The sequence below is a fragment of the Nannobrachium achirus genome (assembly GCF_963921795.1).
Source record: "Nannobrachium achirus genome assembly, chromosome: 1".
NCBI classification, from domain to species: Eukaryota; Metazoa; Chordata; class Actinopteri; order Myctophiformes; family Myctophidae; genus Nannobrachium; species Nannobrachium achirus.
The window spans coordinates 57,845,801-57,866,169 of NC_137810.1; the positions used below are offsets into that span (position 1 = coordinate 57,845,801).

Consider the following 20,369-nt stretch of genomic DNA (forward strand, 5'->3'; position numbering starts at 1 on the left):
AAGGCCTCACATGTCAAAATGGTTGTTATGGTCCTGATATGGCTGTTGATACGGTACATATCAACAGCCTTTGCTTATCAAACCAGGCAAGCTTTCCCTATGTATACAATCTGACAATGTTGTTTATGCATTGCAACTATGATTCAGCCATTTTTGGCCATGATGAAGCCTGATACGTGTCTGCTGGCCATGACAAAGCTATGAATTGGGAGAAAAGGGAGAAACAATCCTGTGGCCTCTCCTGACCTGTCCTTGTTTTTGTTTCGTTTCACAGAGACTGATGCAGCAACTTAAAACAAGAGCTCTCTGTAATCTGAACCATTCTACAACTCCATACCCATGTGAACCGACCTCATTGCTGGATCTGGTTTGAACCCTTCTCAGGAGAACGCGCCCATTCTCTCAAAGCTCTAACTAAACATAACCCGTCATCTCCTGGGCCACAATTAAGTCAATGGCGCTCTGCCTCGGACAAGTCTTCAGCAAAGACAAAACCTTCAGGCCTCGGAAGAGGTTCGAGCCCGGCACCCAGCGCTTTGAACTGTACAAGAAGGCCCAGGCCTCGCTCAAGTCCGGTCTGGACCTGAGGAAGGTGGTTCAGCTGCCAGAGGGCGAGAACATTAACGACTGGATCGCCGTGCACGTGGTGGACTTCTTCAACCGCATTAACCTTATCTATGGCACGGTGAGCGAGTTCTGCACGGAGCGCACCTGCCCCATCATGTCCGGAGGTCTGCGGTACGAGTACAGGTGGCAGGACGGGGACGACTACAGGAAACCCACCAAACTGCCCGCCCTCAAGTACATGAACCTAATGATGGACTGGATAGAGTCACTGATCAACAACGAGGACATCTTCCCCACTAGAGTAGGTGTGTGTGAATCCCTTCAAATGTAGCACATTTAAGGTGCAAAGATAGTGGCCGGAGTGTATATCCAAACTATGATTGTCTTTAATGTATGCATAGGGTAGGTAGAGTCGCCGGAAAGAAGGTTGCAGAGATTTTTATTTTTGTATTTGTTTTACTGAGAATAAGGTGGGATAATAAAGGTATCTATCTATCTATCTATATAACTTTAGGCTTAAGTATATCTTTACTGAGGTTAAGATTAGGAATATGGTTAGGTTTTGGCACCGTTTTACTGAGGTTAAGGTTAGGAACCTTGTATAAGTGAACTGTACTGTCATGAAACTGTACCCTTTCCTATCCAAAACTTCTAATAAATACCCCAATCAATCATTCAAAAGGCATAAACCATCAGCCCAGGCGACCTTCTTTCCGGCAACTCGACTGGTATTCATGCATTGTACAATCTTTAGTGTTAATACAGTACAACTCTGAAGTTAACTTGAACAACATCAGAGCTAAATTAACATTGAGTGTTGTTCGTTGTGCCTGCAGTATAGGCTACTGTACAGTACTGTACGGTTGTGTTATATCGACATACAAGTGTGTCCAATTCTGCTTCGTAAAGTGAAACAGTGGCAGTTCAAATGAAGGTTAATTACGACCAGGGAGACATTTAGATGAGTGTTTGAATGGATGAATGAGCCGATTGTATCTCATCAACGCTGGACATGACAGCCTGTATTTATTACAGAGAATGTATCATTCACATCATGCATAGTCTCTGTACATTACATATAGTGTATTATGTGTGATGCAATAAGCTGCACTGCACAAGTCAGATTCTGTATCAGACACTGATTGCTCCCTGGTGCTGCAAGCGTGATAGAAGAGGAATCACGTTAAATATTCATAAGTTGAATTGTAATTATGACCCATAATGTGGTTAGATCCATTGGTGAACAAAGTAGGCCTACTCACAATTAAGTACTCAACTCCAGCACTCAAGTCAAAGTATGTGCCATATATTACTCAACTACAAGTGAAAGTTGCTCTGTCAAATTTATACATAAGTTAAAGTACTTTTAAAAGGATCCCCGGCTAATATGACAATATTAAATAATAAGTGGTTAATTCATAATGTACTTCTTCACCTACCTAGATATTAAATTAGTCAAAAGTACAATATTCATCTTTGAAATGTATTGGAGTGAAAGTTGTAATATGCAAGTAATGTACAGAACTCCAAAAATGTACTAAAGCTCAGTGCTCAAGTAAATGTACTTAGTTATTGTTCACGCCAAACATTGCTGACAGGTTCTTCTCTCCTCTGCACTGCTGTACAGGTGTTCCTTTCCCCAAGAACTTCCAGCAGGTGTGCAAGAAGATCCTAAGCCGTCTCTTTCGGGTCTTTGTCCACGTGTACATCCATCACTTTGACAGCATCTGCAGTATGGGAGCTGAAGCCCACATCAACACCTGTTACAAGCACTACTACTTCTTCATCTCGGAGTTCAGCCTCATTGAGAACTCTGAACTGGAGCCGTTGGTGAGTTTCGTGAGACCTTTTTTGATTGATTGATTGATTGATTGATTGATTGATTGATTGATTGATTGATTCATTCATTTATTCATTCATTCGTTGAAAGAATCTGTCAAAACTAAAGGATAAAACATAAAATCTCACTGATTATTTCCATTGTGGCACTTTCAGTGTAAAATGTAATGTGTGTGTAAAGGGATAGCAGGGATAAACAGAAACATCGAATCAATAATACACCTACACATTACACTTTAGAGGTGTAGGGGTTAATATGGGGAGTGGTGGAAAGAATAATAATTAAATACATACATAAACCCAATTGAGTCCCCAGATAAATTATTATATAGTGAGGGTTCCAGAGAAGAGTTAATCTTTTTTATAATTTTCTTATCGTATTCTGATTTCCGCATCTGCTGCTCTCTACCAGTGTCGCTGAGTCTGCTGACATGACATTTAGGAGTGCTTGATCACCCTTAAAATGGTCTAAAAATGTAGCTGGCTGGCTGTTATTGGAGTGATTCACAATGTCTATGTCAAGGACCCCTAATTTTATATGTACTAGACCACGGACACATGTGTGTGCACATGTGTACACACTCAGAGTTACAGGACCGTATAAGCGTCCATTTAGTTCCTATCAATCGTTTAGCTGGGGACCCCCTGGAAACCCTTCAAGGACACCTGGGGGTCCCCGGACCCCACGTTGACAACCAGTGTGTGTTTACTACGTTGGCACAGCTGGATAATGGAGCTCCAAGCGTCAATAAAAAGCCTTGGCTATCATCATTATGAGCCACAGCTTATGCAATTCCCTGGGCAAAATGAAACCGTAATGGGACAGTCATGTCTGGGGAAAGATAAATCTTGTAGACACAAACAAACAACACGACACAGCTCTATTTTGTTCTCCTACTTTGGGTATCCAAGAATGGTATTTTTAGTTGTGGGAACAGCTTCAGTGATATTTCTCATGATAACAAAATAAGCGGATACTTGTCATCGTCTTTGAAAATGGAGTATTTCATAATAATCACTATACTACTAACTGACTGGATTTGTTTTTCTTGTTTTGTTCTGTCTTCTGTTCCTACAGAAAGCGATGACAGAGAAGATATGTAATTAAACCAAACCACTTGGACAATGGAGTTTACATTTCTACATTCCCTGAGCCTTTAGACAAATCATCAGCTTCGACACCAATTGCTCAAAGCAAAGGACAGTTAAAGGATTTGAGCTGTGATGGTGCTTTCCCAAGTTTACTGTGGCTAAAAAAAATCACTATGTTCATCTTAACACACTTGTGTTACTTTCAGCCATGTTCAAACTGAAAGTGGCCCCTAAAGATATTTTTAGAGTCTTGCATCATTGTGATGCTTTGATAATGTTCATTTTAGGACTGTCTGGACAGTATTCACCATACTTTCTTTTTACATTGATTGTCTGTTCTCTATGTCTTATTTTATGTTTTACCTTTGTATGTTATTTTTTACCCCTTTCTTTATATTGAGCCTTATTTTGTTGAGTCAAAAGTGTGTTTTCCTTGATACCCTACTTTCTAGTTTGATCTTTTAATAGACAGAAATTCAGGCAAAAAAACGTACAATGTCATTACACCTTGAGGTGCCTTAAGATATAACTGCCTCATAGTACTGAAGAAAAGATTTCAACAGGATAAATAGTAATTTATTTAGTTTTTTTTACAGAGCTGCTGTAAAAATGTTTTATGAAGTTTAGGCCGTATTATATCTATGATATCAAGAGGCTGTTCCAAGGCAAGAGACTGCCAGCTCATTCCAGAACAAACTAAAAGTAGACAGGGGCCGCTAAAGGTCCCGCCTCTTTTTTGTCTGATGAAATATCGTGTCAGTGGTACTCAACACAGCAGCAGGGTCTGGAGACCCCCAGGGGTAGTTAATAGTATTAGTATCCAAAAGTGCAAAATTTGGTTGCACTTTTAAACACTCTCTTTAAATAATCCTGAGGATTTTACAGTGTAGATTGGAGTACCAGAGATAAACATTGTATATAAAAAAGGTGGTCCTTGAAATAATAAAAAAAAGAACCAGACCAGTGCAATTTCGTGGTTTGATGACATTCATTCATTCATTCATTCATTCATTCATGCATAACCTTTATTTAGACTCTGAGTAGGCCTATTAATTGAGGGTCAGGCCCTCATTTTCAATATAGCCGAGATACAGTACATTCAAATAATCAAGTTTCAACAGCAATATACAAATTTCACATACAGCAATATTAAAATATAAATCAGAATAGCTACAGAAACAAGACATTTTTTATATTAAAGAGACTAAACAGATATTAATTAAAACAGTTAAAATCTAAAACAAAAGTGTTATGCCTCATTCACACTGTTAAGAAACCATTGTCTTGAATTGACCTAAAGAAGAGAATGATCTGAGTTTTAAGGACTTTCTGGAGCTCATTCCAATCAAATGGAGCACTGTCTGACATTGTTAGCTGGCAATCGATGTCATGATGAATTAATACATGACTTAATAATAGGAACTTGGTCATGGCAAAAATATTCCCCTTCAGTGTAGAATGGGGCGTGGTTCAAGAGTTTAGTCTCGTGACGTTGATGAGGGTTATTTCGTTTTTTTAACGTTTTTTTTTTTTGCCGTTACTAGAAAACAGCAGATCTACAAGCTCACAACGCGTCGCGTTCGCGACGCGTTGTGAGCTTGTAGATCTGCTGTTTTTTGACGCGCGATAGCCCTTTTTTTTAGCCAATGGCAGCGGTGAGCGTGTTGCGGGTGGGCGGGGCGTGCATGTGTTTGTGTACTTTCCCTCCTGTGCGTCCACTCCATACATCCTCATCGGACTGTTGTTGTTCATGGATCCTTTCATCAGCTGCTCCCCCAGATGGCTTTAGTGACGGAGGATTTCAGCCACTTTGGACACTCATTCAAGGTTAGATGACTCTCATCACTGTCTATTCTTTTATTATTATAATAAATCAGTGGGTAATACACTTTTACTAACGTTATAGCTTTAAGCGTTATTCCGGGGCGTTCGATAGTCCGACGCTGGTGAATGCTCATTGCTGCCAACCTGGTGAAATGCTAACCTAGCTGCGTCGGCAGGTGAATGCTAACCGGCTGGCTGGTGGTGAATGCTACTATACCTAAACCTAACCTGAGTAAAAATGATGCCGAAACCTAAACCTAACTCTTAGTCGGACTAATGGGACGTCGACATATCGAGCCATTTATTGATATGGGGGATATGAATGAATATTGCTAGCAAGTGAAGTGACTTTTGCCAATCTGATAAGGTGTATTTTAGTCCTTTGTCTTGTAATGTAGTGAAGTTAATGGACGTAAAGACTGTGTATCGTATCGCAGTATCATTGCTGGCGTGTGGGACTGACACAAGCTAAAAAGCTTAACGTTAGCATTGTTGTGCTAACGGTGTACTGACAGTAGCATAGATAGGCATGGTCCTCGGGATCTCCGATTATTAATAAGTGACATTCACCGATAAACACAGTCAAAAACAATGTAACGTTTTCTGTCCAATAAAGTTGCACTATATATGGTGGCTTCTAGTGAAGCTAGAACACTACTAGTACATGTGCCGAGTGAGTCTGCTGACCACAGCATACTGAACTTCAGGAATGATGAATGACTTTCACTGAGAGCTGATGCACAACAACGCGTTAGTTTAACTGGGTCCATTTGGTTACATTGGTAGATTTGGTACACTCCAAACTAACATTCAAGGTTAAATTCAACCAACATTCAATTCCAATCTGATTGAACTTGAACCTTATACAATAAGAAATCGTCCCCTCTAGTGAACTGATAAGGGACACAGTTTGATCCTTTATCGTTGCGAATAAATACATGGCACGCAGCCTACAAGTTCAAACAGCTCATACCTGTATATGTACGTGTTCATGACTTGGTGAACAGGACCTAAGTTGTCTACTTGTCTTTGTCTTGCCTCTGTAGTCTGCACTGTGCTTTTTTCTGTCCACACCAAATCTATTTGCCAAAAATAGCTGTAGATCATCTATTTTTGGCTGATGTTGATAAACTGTACATATATACAGTTGGATTTTATATTTTTCTTGGCAACTAGACGGAACCAAATTGATTAAGAGATGGAGTTGAAGTCCTTACTCAGGCTTCTATGTGGAATTCGTTTAGCTGATGTTACATTACCATACCCCTGCCAACACTAGACTGTGAGAAAGAGGGGGATTTTCCGGGGTATCTGCAAATGACATATTGCTCCCCACCCTATATTACCCTTCACCACAGATTATTAATAGAATAAATACAAGGATGTCAAATATTAATTTGTTTTTAAAATTAATAGTTCACTCTCAATAAAATAAATGAATAAAAATACAAAACGTACAAAAAAGTGTTCAAAACTTAAAGTCGACATCTAAAATGTACAAAACAACAAAAATCTCAAGCGCACACTTTGTGAGGGCAAATGTGCGTAAAGTAATGACTACTACGTGTGGAAACTTGTACTTGAAAGTGGCTGTTAGTTACACCTAGCAGAGTCTCTCTCGTGACCCTCTTCATTGCTCAAATTCTTTGCTGTCGCTCTGAGCTGATGTATAACGTACATGTTGCCCTGCCCACACTTGTAAATGCCTGAAATGTTTAAATTTCAGTTGGCAGATATGGTGAGACACAGGACTATGGCCGAGCTGCAAGCCATCCAGCACTCATTCCAGGTAGGCTCAATGTTTGTATGTACACTGTTAAACATTGTGGTTTTATGCGGTAAATTTGTAACTTCCTGTATGTTGTCAGATAATTTCATGACATGAGTAGCCTCTGGTGCCAGTAACCAGTTTATCTTCATTGAAATGTGGAAGTGCTTATCTGTGAGTCATGCACTATCAGTGTTTGTATGTCTGCTGTTGGGAATATCCAAGGACAGATAGGGCCTGCGTCAGTGTTCGTATTAATTTCCTTGCTCACCACGCTACTGTTTTGGGCAGATTGCCATACAGGGAAAGTAAAGTAACCGTGGCACAATTATATGGGTCAGTGGGGCATTTCTTTTAATCCTAAGTGGGCCATGTCTGTATTTGTATACACTATACAGTAGCACACATAAACAAGGCAATTCAAAGTGATTTAAGAGCATTAAGACAAACTATACAGGAAACACGTTATAAAGGGCATTTGAATACAGTTACAATATTTTTAAGAGTTAAGACAATAGAAGGAATAAGCTAAAAACAAATATGAGAATTAAGTTACGGGGCAGCACAAAAAAGGACATCAGCAAACAAAAGTCTTCAGGTTTGATTTAGTTTTTCGTTAGAATTGAGAGTTGTTATAACTTGTCTTACAGTATACACAGAGTAGCTGTAAGCTATGGCGAATTGAGAGTTGTTATAACTTACAGTATACAGAGTGGGCTGTAAGCCATGACTTGATTTTTGAAAGTCATTGCGTTGCGCTGATATTTTAACTTTGTTCTCTCTCTCTCTCTCGTCTCGTCCTTTCTCTCCCCTTCCAAACCCACCACCGCATGATATTTCTGGTCCCTCTGGTGCTTTCCCTCCCTCCCTCCCTCCGTCCCTCGCTCTGCCTCTTCCTCACTGTTACAGAGTAGCACGCTGGCCGTGGGCCAAGTGGGTGAGAGCTGTGAGGGGATCCAGCACAACGGGACGGCCACCGAGAGACAGCACCTCTCTCAAGGCCAAGCAGGTACTGTACTGTCCGTCTGTTATCAATGTACTTTTTGCCATGTGCTGTTTGTACTAACATGTCTTGTATATCGTCGTTGTCGGGTGGAAACCATGTATGTCCAAAACTGTTCATTTTGTGTTTTTTATCTTTGCTGCCATGAGCTAAAATAGAGTTGTTTGCTATTTTTGAACTGAACAGAGTTGCCTTGGACCTCTTCTTCGTTCCCTACCTCACCCCATCACAGTTTTTTTACACCAGGGAATGGAACTAGAATTGTTGTTGTCCTAACTGTTCATTTTGTATTTATCATCTATAAAATGTACTAAACTAGTGAAAACAGCAGATCTACAAGCACACAACGCCTCGCATGTTTTCACTAGTTTTGTGCGACGGTCTTGAATGATGAAGCAGAGCAAAAGACGTACACATTTGAAACTTGGAGATACGAGGTTTCTGCCCAACAGTGACGATATGATGCATGAATTTGTTAAAGAGAAACGTCACTGTTTTCTTTTTTATGAGATCATTGATTGTGTGGCAAAAAAATACTATTTTTGTGTGTATTTCTCAGTGATATTTTGACATCACAAAATGACGTAAAATGTTGTCTTTTCACATCATTTCCACATGTGGAAACTTGTTCTTTAAAGTGGCTGTTAGCTACACCTAGAAGAGTCTCTCTCGTGACCCTCTTCATTGCTCAAATTCTTTGCTGTCACTCTGAGCTGATGTATAACGTATATGTTGCCCTGCCCACACATGTAAATGTGTTAATTTCAGTTGGCAGATATTGTGAGACACAGCACTATGGCCGAGCTGCAAGCCATCCAGATAGTTTGACCTCACAAAATGACATACACTTTCACATCATTATGAGTATTTACTGTAGGCACGATGACAGAAATACAAAGAAGACATTGGGTATTTTTTGCCACGCATCTCCTCACATCAGAACAATGGGATTTAGGTTAAAAATCGGCTGAATATATTTTTAATACTCTTATTTTGCATGCATGTGCACACTGGGCTCTTTAATTGGTACATTACTTCTAGTTATTCTTAATTGGTATGTTATAATCTGTTATGAAGTTTTTACTGAATAGGTGATTGGTCTACCTGTTTTCTTAGATTTGCCTACTATTTATTTCCATTTGATGTATTGATGTTGATGATATACGGATATTACCTTGCTTATTGTAAATCGCTCTGGATTAAGAGGATCTGCTAAATGCTTAAATTGTAAATTATACAGAGATGGAGAAGAGTCAGCCTCTGAACATCCCAGATGCAGCTAAAAGAAGGAAGAAGAAGAGAACAAGAGCAACGGACAGCTTTACGGGCACCTTTGATGGTAATGACTCACAAATGATCAGATTACGAACGTAGCTAAATGGAATAATTTGATCATTCTTGGATGATGTAAGACTGCTGCAGACTTACCGGATGTCATTTTTCTCCACAGACCTATACAAGCTGACAGATGAGCTGCTGGGTCAGGGTGCATACGCCAAAGTGCAAGGATGCATAAGCCTCCAGAATGGCAAAGAGTATGCTGTAAAGGCAAGTTAGAATTCACTATATCAGCTTTATTTCACAGGATTCATAAAAATGTCAATGCCATGTAATTTACTCAAGAGAACCACAATAATTTCCCACTGTTAAATGAACCACATTTTGGGACCTTATTTCATTGTAAAAAAAAATTGGGAATGTACTGGTTAATCTTAAGTATGCCTTGCCTGGCCCATAGGGCAGGAGCCTATCTCCTCTTTCCTTGGCGTGAGGCAGCTTCATGTAAAAGTACACACCCTGGACATGACGCTAGTATGTTGCAGGGACTTGCCCCAATCTAACACTGGCTAGTCGACAGGAATGTGATTCGAACACTGTACTTTATAATGTTTTTAAAGGGCTCGTTCCAATCACTAGCAGGTGTGGTAATTGTGGTTGATTGATGATCAGGACTGTCATCCTTGTTTTAGAAAGTATGTGCTAAATGCAAACATTTTTAACACATCCATTTTTCATTTGCATAGATCATAGAGAAGAGTGCAGGCCACAGTCGTGGCAGGGTCTTTCGAGAAGTGGAGACACTTTACCAATGTCAAGGAAACAGGTGTGTGTTCTTATCCTCGCCCTGACGATTGTTATATTCCACAAATGTCCCTCGTTCATGAACAGCACATTGTAATTCATGGTAAATGTTCCTCGTTCATGAACAGCACATTGTAATTCATGGTAAATGTTCCTCGTTCATGAACAGCACATTGTAATTCATAGTAAATGTCCCTCGTTTATGAACAGCACATTGTAATTCATGGTAAATGTTCCTCGTTCATGAACAGCACATTGTAATTCATAGTGAATGTCCCTTATCCAGGAACATTTTGGAGCTGATCCAGTTCTTTGAAGATGACACTTGCTTTTACTTGGTGTTTGAGAAGTTGTGTGGAGGTAAGGCTCCTAATGTGTTATGTGTTACATATACACCATCAAAATAAGATGTGAATACTCCCAATGCCATTAGTGGCTTTTATTTGTCTCTAAAAGTGAAATTTTGCTCTCAGGCTCCATTCTAACACACATCCAAAATCGTAAGCACTTTACTGAGCTGGAGGCTAGCAAGGTGGTCCGAGACATCGCCCAGGCCCTCGACTTCCTCCACACAAAAGGTATGTTGCTTACTTTATCATCTACGCCTGTGAGAAAGACCTGCAAACGCTGTGGATTTAAATGTCCTCATTGTGAATTGTGCTTTTCAACAGGCATCGCCCACAGAGACCTCAAGCCTGAGAATATCCTTTGTGAATACACTGATCGGGTGAGATTATAATGACGATTATCAAACATATAATTTTCGAAATGTCTGAGTGAGTGAGTGTCTGTCTGAAACAGCGTTTCTCCTCAGTGGCTGGAGCAATTGATCTGAAATCGCATCACCATTAGCATATGAACACACCTGACATAACTGTGAAGCCCGTTTGTCACTTTCACAAATCATATACTGTATATTAGCATTTTTATGGTGTATCTACTATCTATTCTGCATCTAGCATGAGGCACATCTATTCTGCATCTAGCATGAGGCAACATGTTTAACCAGCTCTCTCTCTCTGTGTGTGTGTGTGTGTGTGTGTGTGTGTGTGTGTGTGTGTGTGTGTGTGTGTGTGTGTGTGTGTGTGTGTGTGTGTGTGTGTGTGTGTGTGTGTGTGTGTGTGTGTGTGTGTGTGTGTGTGTGTGTGTGTGTGTGTGTGTGTGTGTGTGGGGCGGGGGAGGGGGGAGACACAGTATCTCTGTAGCCATTAAACAAAGCGGGTATTTCTTACATTGATGCTCCTACATATTATCATGCAAGCACCAGTTAAAGTTACTTTCCATCCCTCATATACTGTATGCACACTGCACATCCCATAACCCACACACTGCACATCATTTTGGAGCTCATATCTTTGAACGGGTAAGGGCTAGTGTTTGTAATTGTTAACCACAATAACCCTGGTGTCTCTATCTTGGGCATGGTGATATAGGTGAAAATACATAAAGGGTTGGGTTTAGGCTATAGTATAGGTATAGGGCATAGCAGTGGGCATGGTTTTCTGGTGCCACGGCCATTCATTTTTCTCATAGATTTACACAAATGTAGATAGTCTATTTTCAACGGTTACAGGTTTAAATGGTTAATGCTGTCCATTATTGTGGCTAACAAAAACTAATCAGCAGGAAATAATTAATTCATCAGTTTATAGTTATTGTGTTCTTCACATCCTCAGGTGTCCCCAGTAAAGATCTGTGATTTTGACTTGGGAAGTGGGGTGAAGCTGAGCAGTGCTTATACGCCCATAACGACTCCAGAGCTCACCACACCGGTAATGTACCAAAAACCTGCATCTCAACATGGTAGTTCCATGCAAAGATACGTAGATACAGTACAAAATAGATGTAGATAGCTTGTGTTGCATTGTGTACCATTACAATAAATCAGTGCTGTATTCTCATCAGCCTTCATAAGATAAAGTAGTAATTTTATTTTGAATAACGTTTAAGTAGAACAAAACGATACAGTACAAAACAATATAAATACCTTACAACTATTACTTGCCAAAATGAAAATAAAATGCCAGGCTTGACAAGGAAACCATGTATTTCAATCCATTTAGACCAAGTCTAGACCCAGACTCTGCTCCCCCTTAACACAACGGCCGCCAAGGTTTCTAACATGTCTAGCTGTTGCTGGTGCCGCCGTTCACTTACGCTTTATTTTGAAGAGCCTCGGAAGCTTTGTGCACGTGAGTGTCCGCTGATGATTGAGGAAGATAATCCATTTGTTTACAAACGCTCGCGAAACTAAAATCCAAACCGGGGCCGACCATCACGGTAAAGTGTCGCTGTGAAAACAGGCAGATCTCTTGTCGCTGTGAAAACAGGCAGATCTCTGCTTCCCTGGCGTTCTTTGCACCTTATTCAGAGATAAAGCCCTTTTATGTTTCAGCATAGAATAGAAATCAATGCAGCCTAGACGCTCCATTTTGTTTCTGTGCGAGTCACGTTAAGACGTATGGACCAGGGTCTTTCATAGACAACACAACATGCGCGCAGCTGCACGCTGCACAGTTAACCCTTTGTCTCGTCTCTCAACGAGACAACTGATTTTTGGCACAGCGACCTCCAGTGGCCGTATCTCGTTACTGAACGAGTTTGGCTCCATGGGTGTTAACGATCCCATTCCCTTTAGGGAAGATTTAAAAAGAAACATAGGAAATGTTACTCTTAAGGTATGCTGGTAACCCATTCCATGCTACAGTTGTTACTGTGTGTGCATGAATGTACAGTGTCCAATGTTTCTCTTTTACTGGTTAAATAGACTGCCATATTACAGGTTAAATAGACTGCCATATTACAGAAAGAAATTTGATGCGTGCTGCAGCGAGTATCATGTCTTGTCTGCTGAACTAGACTTTACTAAATAAAATACATGATGTAATTTAACCGTGATACTTGACCTAGTATTGATCCTTTGGTAGCATGGCAACGGTACTGTGTGGTTTTAATCTAGTCTTGTCTTCTCATCTCAGTGCGGTTCGGCAGAGTACATGGCTCCAGAGGTGGTGGAAGTGTTCACCGACGAGGCCTCGTTTTACGACAAACGCTGTGATCTGTGGAGTCTGGGGGTCATCCTCTATATTCTGCTGAGCGGCAGTCCACCCTTCACGGGTCACTGTGGCACAGACTGCGGCTGGGAGCGCGGAGAGACTTGCAGGACCTGCCAGGTACGCTCTCACCTACCTACTTAGTCTCGCGAGGCCAGACTGTTGCCTCCGCGATTTGGGCAAATTCTCCCGGCATACAGTCTGGCAAACGGAAATAGAAACAATGAGTGCGAGATAAAGCGGATGTGATGCAACCGCTCCCTTGGTGCTGTAGCAATAACAAGTCCTACTGGAAGCGCGATGTCTTCTTTCAATATTTCTGGGGGTGTTATTTCGTCTTTCTCTGGTGTTATTGGTGTTACCTCCATGATGTTTTCAAACGTTTTCTTAAACTATACACCCATAACAAGAATAGGCCGCTCGAATGACTTTGTCTGAGCTATTGTGTTTCTGTTATGTTTCCAATGGGACTACAGTTCAGTGCAGCACTGGCTACTTCCGATACTCGCCGTTCGGGAGCTGCCGTTCCAGACTCTATATAGCATTCGGAGATTGTGGAATAGTTGTCTGGCTACGCAAGACTACTACCTACTTAACAAACTGGACATGGCAAAAAAAATGTCCTGGGAAATAAGTCCTTGACTTGGAAGATATATGATGTATTAAAAAAGTGATGCCTGCAGATTTCCTTTTTTGTAAGGTAGAAGGGGAATTGGAATTTGTAGGAGTATGTCGGAGGCACCCCATCGCATTCAAATTAAATCGCAAAAACAAATCTTTTATCCCAATATACTGTAGTAAGGCGGTATCTTATAAAGGTGTGGTGGCTTCAATATTAATCTTGGATTTAACGAGTCGCTAGCTACGTCACGTGCACAAAAATAAATGATGGGAAATGCCCATCACAAGTTATCTGAACACTATAACAGAGATTAAAACATTCTGGAATATTGTTTCTTTGCAGAGCCACTTGTTTGAAAGTATCCAAGAGGGAAAGTATGAGTTTCCGGAGAAGGACTGGGCCCACATCTCGGAATGGGCAAAGGACCTCATATCCAAGCTGTTGGTCCGCGATGCCACTTTACGTCTCAGTGCTGCTCAGGTCCTGATGCACCCTTGGGTGCAGGGGGTATGTGTCATTTCCGCTGTTTATGAGAATGTGTTTGTTCTTATAAAATATTAGTTTTTGCATACACAGTATCAGTGCTGTATTTCCCTATGGTGCAAGCTTTATTTTGTGATCGTTAAGAAACTGTTGCAAAAGATTCTATTTCCACTGACACTTTGGTGATTTCAATTTCACAGAATGCTCCAGAGAGAGGTCTTCCAACTCCTCATTTTCTACAAAGGTAAAATATGTTGCTTGGATCAGAGACGTGCAGAGAATGTTAGAGAGGCAGGGGCTGACATTTCTAAAAGTAGCAGACCTCCAAGCTCACAACGCGTTGTACTTGATACCACACTGAACTCAGCATAATCAAGTGAATACTGGAGATACTGGTGTAGTAACAGCATATATTTTTAAACAGAGAGGGCAATTCTTTCAACCTAAGATGCTGCATTCAAGTTCAGGAGAGTTTGGACAAGGCAATTCTCTTGAATGCTGCCTTCGGGTATGGCTTGGCAAGAGGGCGTTTTCATTTTTTCACCATAGTAAAAACTGCATTCATAGTCTGGAGAGGGCACTTTTTACAGGTGGATAGAAGTCTATGAAGTATATGTGTGCACGTGCCTGGCTTGGATAATAAATATGCATGTTTATAAAGCACTTATAACTAGGGATGGAGCCCTAAACAAGGGTAGCTCAATAACCCGATAACAGATGTATTGATTACCCGGTATCAATAAGCTTTGGGCTTATCAAGCTTGTTAACGAGCATAGCTGCCCATGATGTCACGTTTAAACAATCAAGACAAGAGGCTATTACAGAACTATTCATAATATCAAGCCATTTAACACTTATTGCACATTAATGAAAGGTTGTTCTAATGATATTAATGATAATATTTGTTACTTTTGTCAACTGTCATCTTCATAACAACTGAACTGGCCAATAAAAAAAGATATCAGTTATGTTCAGAATTTGTCATCTCACTCCCTTAACTTCCTCAAAATATTAGAAAACACTCAATAGTGGGCTCGATAAAAGCCCGGCTCAATAAGCAGGATTGATAAGGTGCTCATTATCAATAAAAATTAAAGGGCTCCATCCCTACTTATAACAGCACAGAGTCCTCAATGTGTTCCTTATAGAGCAGCACAAATAATAATTAGATTAGATGGGTCACAAATCCATGGTGTGTGTGTGGGTGTTCGTGCTTACACATTTCTGTGGTGGACAAAAAAGGGGTTCCGGCACTTGTTTCTATCTCATGGCTAGCAAATAACAATGGGCCTTTTGAGTACAATTAATCATGAGTATTTACCACGCAACATCATGAGTATTTTGTCCACTGTCCCACACACGGTCTTCTCCCTGCCGTCTAATTACAGGAACAGCAGCACCAAAGATCTGACCCAGTTTGCTGCTGATGCCATCGCCTTCAACCGGCAGCTGTCCCAGCACGACGAGGAGCAGGAGAAGGAGCAGGGGGACGTGGGGGTCATCGTGTGCTCCATGAGGCTCTCCCCTCCGTCCAACTCCAGACTGGCACGCAGGCGGGCACAGTCCAACGCCCTGCGCACCACGGACTTCATGCCCGCTTCAGAGAACCTCGCAACCTGATACACATTACACACAAGTGCGTGATTGTGAAAAGCCCCAATACAGGACCTTGAGAAATCCCCATACTGAACCATGAGAAACCCCAGCTTGTGTATTACACCCTTTAGTTTCTTGTCCCATTGATTTCAGGTTCCTGCATCTCTTCTCTAAAGGCAAGTTGGTGTGGAACTACAGTATGTCAAGGAGTCCAGTAGCATGCACGCGCGCACACGCACACGCGCACGCGCACACACACACACACACACACACACACACACACACACACACACACACACACACACACACACACACACACACACACACACACACACACACACACTCTTCTCATGGTCTCTGGCTGACCCCTGCATTGTCTCATGTGAGTTCCTGTCTATTTATTTTATTTTTTGTATATACTTTTACATTTTTAATCCATATCAGGATTAGCCACACAGTATTGGAAATGATGACTAAATGCACCGGTCATCTGTCTAACTCCTGTATGATTCCATTGTTTCCAACTTATTATTGCCAGTAATCTCATCACTTACACAGAGAGATTGAGCATGAGCACTAAGGGAACATTTTATCCTTGGCTATTATGCTGAACAGTTTAGTTCAGCACTTTTTCTTTTTTTTTTTAGATTTTTCTTTTCTTTCTTTTTTGCCAGTTTTTGAGTTGATAAGTGTTACAAAAGGTGGATACTGCATTTGGGGCCATCATTCTTTATTTGCATTGCACAGTAAAGGAACAGTATACATTTTGGAAAATGATGCATAAAGGGCCTTGTCCTTGCATTTTGAGCTGCTAGCACCTTTCTGCAATGCATTTCTATGATAAAAATGCTGGAGCGCTCCTCTTCCCAGGGCCGTACATCTTGTTTAGCGTCCTTTTTTTTTTGGCTGGAGCGCCCTGGACGCTTCAAATAAGAAATAGTTAAACTTTGGGAGAGAAGCACTGCTCATCAATGTCACTTTGTTGATTATGTTTGAACCGTTTCGGGCATCAATAAATGCTCTGTGCACGGTGCGATTAAGTGCTCTTCGCTTGAATAACATTTTCTGTGGACTACGGCCCCTTACAGTAAAGCATACCGTAATCCCGTTTTCATGGCAAATGGTAGCCTATTATTATCAATCTGGGAAATGTTACGAAGCCTACATTGTAGCCGTTACTGTTTTAATGAGGAAAATCATTCTCATAATTTCTCATTCTCACAAAAGGTTTTATTTGTATCCTCCCAAACTGTGGAAATTGTTATTGTTTTTAAACAGTGTTGAATGGAGAGTTATTTGATGCTTTAAGAGCACTGCTTTCCAGGCACTTGGGATTATTTTTGTGTTTTCCTATCCTTTCTTCGCCTAGTTTTAGCTTTATTTGAGTTGAGTGGGTGCGCGTGGGCTGAAATAGTCAACGCTGGTTGGAGGGGAATGTCCATTACTTCTGCACAGACCTTGGATTTTCCCTTAATCTAAAGCTAGCTCTTCCATGCTCTTAATGTTTTAGTTGTAGCGGCAATGCTATGCATTTCTCCTAAAGTGTGTGTGTAGAACTTTGGTCTTGAAAAGCACTGGAATGAGGAAAGTGGATGAATGCAGATTGAGAAGTTCAGGATTTGATCAAATGATTTGGTACTTACTAGAAATGTCTAGTTTTCACATCTTCAATGCAATCCGATCCTGATTTATTATGGATGACTTATTGTTATTTCTTTGAACTACTTTAGCCATATACTTTACAAAGATGGCGAGGATATAGCAATACTGTGAATAATATGTTTGGGTCAAGAAATATGAACTCAACCTCTCTTGATATTAATCTTTTTTAACATGTTATCCTCATAATTACCATAATTACCTCAGATTCCTCAATTGCACCACTTCTTTGCACATTTTGTACAAATGCAAAACCATCCAGAATAGACTTGCATGCTTTCCTAACAGTAACGTAGTCTCTTGATTTGATATGCATATTGCTTGTCTGAATTACTTTGACATGTTTTAGATTGTATGTGATGTGATAGTACATGTTGCTTTTAAATTGATGTGTCCTTTAATGGTTTCCGCATATTGTTTATATTCTAGGTAGGTTGAAGCCTAATTTATAGTACTTTGAAATATGACTGCGTAACTTCCTGAAAACAACCGATACAATGCAGTGGTATGACGAAAGTACAAATTAGACTTTACGATAGGGAAATTCGACTCTGGAGTCAAAGGGATTTGTTTTTATACTGGAATATGTATGATGGTTGTATGTGAAATGGTTTTGAATTTGCCAATGAAATAATTGATGACACATATCAAAGACTCCGTTTTTTGATTTGATGAAGACGTCCACCACATTGTGAATGACGCTGAGCTATGAATTTATGTAACGTTTTTTTTGCTTTTGATGTATTGGAGCCAGCTTGATTGCCTCACACCTTTGAGGATATTTTTTAAATGGGGTCACTGATGCAAGTCTGCCACTTATTTCTCTCATGCTATTAACTTTGTTGCATGATAATGTCAACAAGTCACCCCCAATTTCACCCAGTTGCCATGGTCACTCCATCCCCATAGCAACCTTCACACAAGCAAGGCAGGAGTGGAGTGCACACATTAGAAAGCCGTCGCTGTCTGGCTAAGGCTATATTAAATCCCACTCACTGGGCCATATTAAAGCCCCATCCCTACTGTTTAATGACATTGGTTGAAACGGACTGTAATTAGCATGCAGTTATGACTAAATAGCCCACTCACTCACATTTCATAGAAGCTCTCATGAGGTCCAAGGCTAATGCTCTCATAATGTTCAATATTCTCAGAGTCAGAAATATTACAACAACAGATGTTTTCGGAGGGGGGTGGATGGGAGCGAATAAAAGATGGGAATCCTGACCCAATTTCTCACTTTCAGCCATAGCACCCATACAGTATTAATTGAATTGAATTGATTAATTGAGATTCTCATTATTTTGTGAATGAAACGTATGAAGATGAAGGTAGGAGTAGCAGACTACAGAAGTGTGGGAAATATATGACTCTACGTCAGGAGCAAGTATTTTAAATGTCAAAGGGCTTCAGGAATATTAGGAGTAATAATCTTGCTTTGCTTCACAATATGAATCTTTTGACAATGCACAGTAGCCTAAGACATGCTAGATTACCCCTCCCCATCCTCCTACTTATAGACAAAACACAAATGATCAGTCAATAGGCTAAAAAAGTAACAGATAACAAAGCAGATATTCTAATCGTGTGGTGTTCTGGACTGTGCCATTTTCTTATAGGCACACTATGGGCACACTGACCACAGAGAGAGACACATATGGATACAAAGGGCGCCCTCTAGCGATGTATCAAGTTGAATCTATCTGCACTAGTAGAGGCTGTGAGTGCAGAGCGGAGCAGCAGTCCTCTCTGCTCTTCCTCTCACCTGCATGAGGCAGGCTGTAGTGCTTTTTCAGCAGGCTGTTAACTGAAGTCCACGGATCCATCCAAAGAAAGGACTGCACACACAGCAACACATCAAACAACAATATGGAGCTGATCTTGTCAGTGTAAGTAAAAAAAAAAGATAGCCTAGTCTGAATGAAGTCATGTTAAATAAGGTTTTGTGATGTTTGTGTAACCTACTTTAGGACTTTATTTATATAAATATATATATATATATATATATACACACACACACACACACACACACACACACACACAGACACAGAGACACACACACACACACACACACACACACACACACACACACACACACACACACACACACACACACACACACACACACACACACACAGGTGTACTGTATATATATATATCCATTGCTTCGAAATGAACCTAAATGTTTGCATTTACAAGTAGCCTAGGAATATAGGAAACAGCGATAGACATTTTCAACATCGACAACTAAATGGGTCCGAGATTATTTCCTGTTGCAGTGTTGTCAGTGGCTGAAAGGAAATAAACTTGGATCCAAAGTGTTTCCTATTTCCATGCAACTCTGTCTAGTTCAGAGTCAGACAGTCAAATAGGCAACAAGCTTGAACAATGTCTTAATGTTGCTGTTCTGTTTTTCTCTCTCAGTTGTTCATCTTTATGCCTTCTTTGAGGTAAGGTATAAGGAGTTGACCAGCAGACACTGTCCAGCGCCTCTGTATCGGACAGAGATCAGCCTACTGTCCTTCTACTGTTCAGCCTCTCTGTATGGGACAGAGCCATCCTTCAGACATGGTGGTCACTGACAAGGATTGTAGAACTTCTACCAAGGCTCCCGGCAGGAAACGTCATGCCCTGCAGCCTCAGAGCATGCCCTCCCCAGCTCTATGCTGTGCCTGTGGGCTTTGCCTCATGCTGGCAGGCATCAATATCACCCTGGTGGGAGCCTTTGCCTTTGGCACTTTCATCCCCACTGGCAATCCGTTGATCATTGTTGGTCCGCT

The 20,369-nt window shown here is 40.8% G+C and overlaps 2 protein-coding genes across 3 annotated transcripts; both read left to right on the forward strand.

Annotated features, from left to right (window-relative positions):
* Nucleotides 1-454: 454 nt before the first annotated feature.
* Nucleotides 455-3,514, forward strand: mob3c (MOB kinase activator 3C; the record flags this gene model as incomplete). Its single annotated transcript, XM_080736088.1, has 3 exons — nucleotides 455-872; nucleotides 2,195-2,397; nucleotides 3,485-3,514. 3 exons carry the CDS (start codon nucleotides 455-457, stop codon nucleotides 3,512-3,514), a joined length of 651 nt encoding a protein of 216 aa, XP_080592214.1.
* Nucleotides 3,515-5,246: 1,732 nt separating this feature from the next.
* Nucleotides 5,247-18,225, forward strand: mknk1 (MAPK interacting serine/threonine kinase 1). Of its 2 annotated transcripts, XM_080725858.1 has the most exons (14): nucleotides 5,247-5,325; nucleotides 7,049-7,111; nucleotides 8,000-8,099; nucleotides 9,334-9,432; nucleotides 9,544-9,641; nucleotides 10,118-10,197; nucleotides 10,462-10,535; nucleotides 10,649-10,753; nucleotides 10,847-10,902; nucleotides 11,852-11,947; nucleotides 13,154-13,348; nucleotides 14,193-14,357; nucleotides 14,534-14,577; nucleotides 15,723-18,225. In XM_080725858.1, exons 1-14 carry the CDS (start codon nucleotides 5,278-5,280, stop codon nucleotides 15,952-15,954), a joined length of 1,455 nt encoding a protein of 484 aa, XP_080581984.1. In that variant the 5' UTR covers nucleotides 5,247-5,277; the 3' UTR covers nucleotides 15,955-18,225. The 2 variants fall into 2 exon arrangements, with proteins under 2 accessions (XP_080581984.1, XP_080581983.1); XM_080725857.1 differs by having other exon boundaries at nucleotides 10,649-10,902.
* The last annotated feature ends 2,144 nt before the right edge of the window (nucleotides 18,226-20,369 follow it).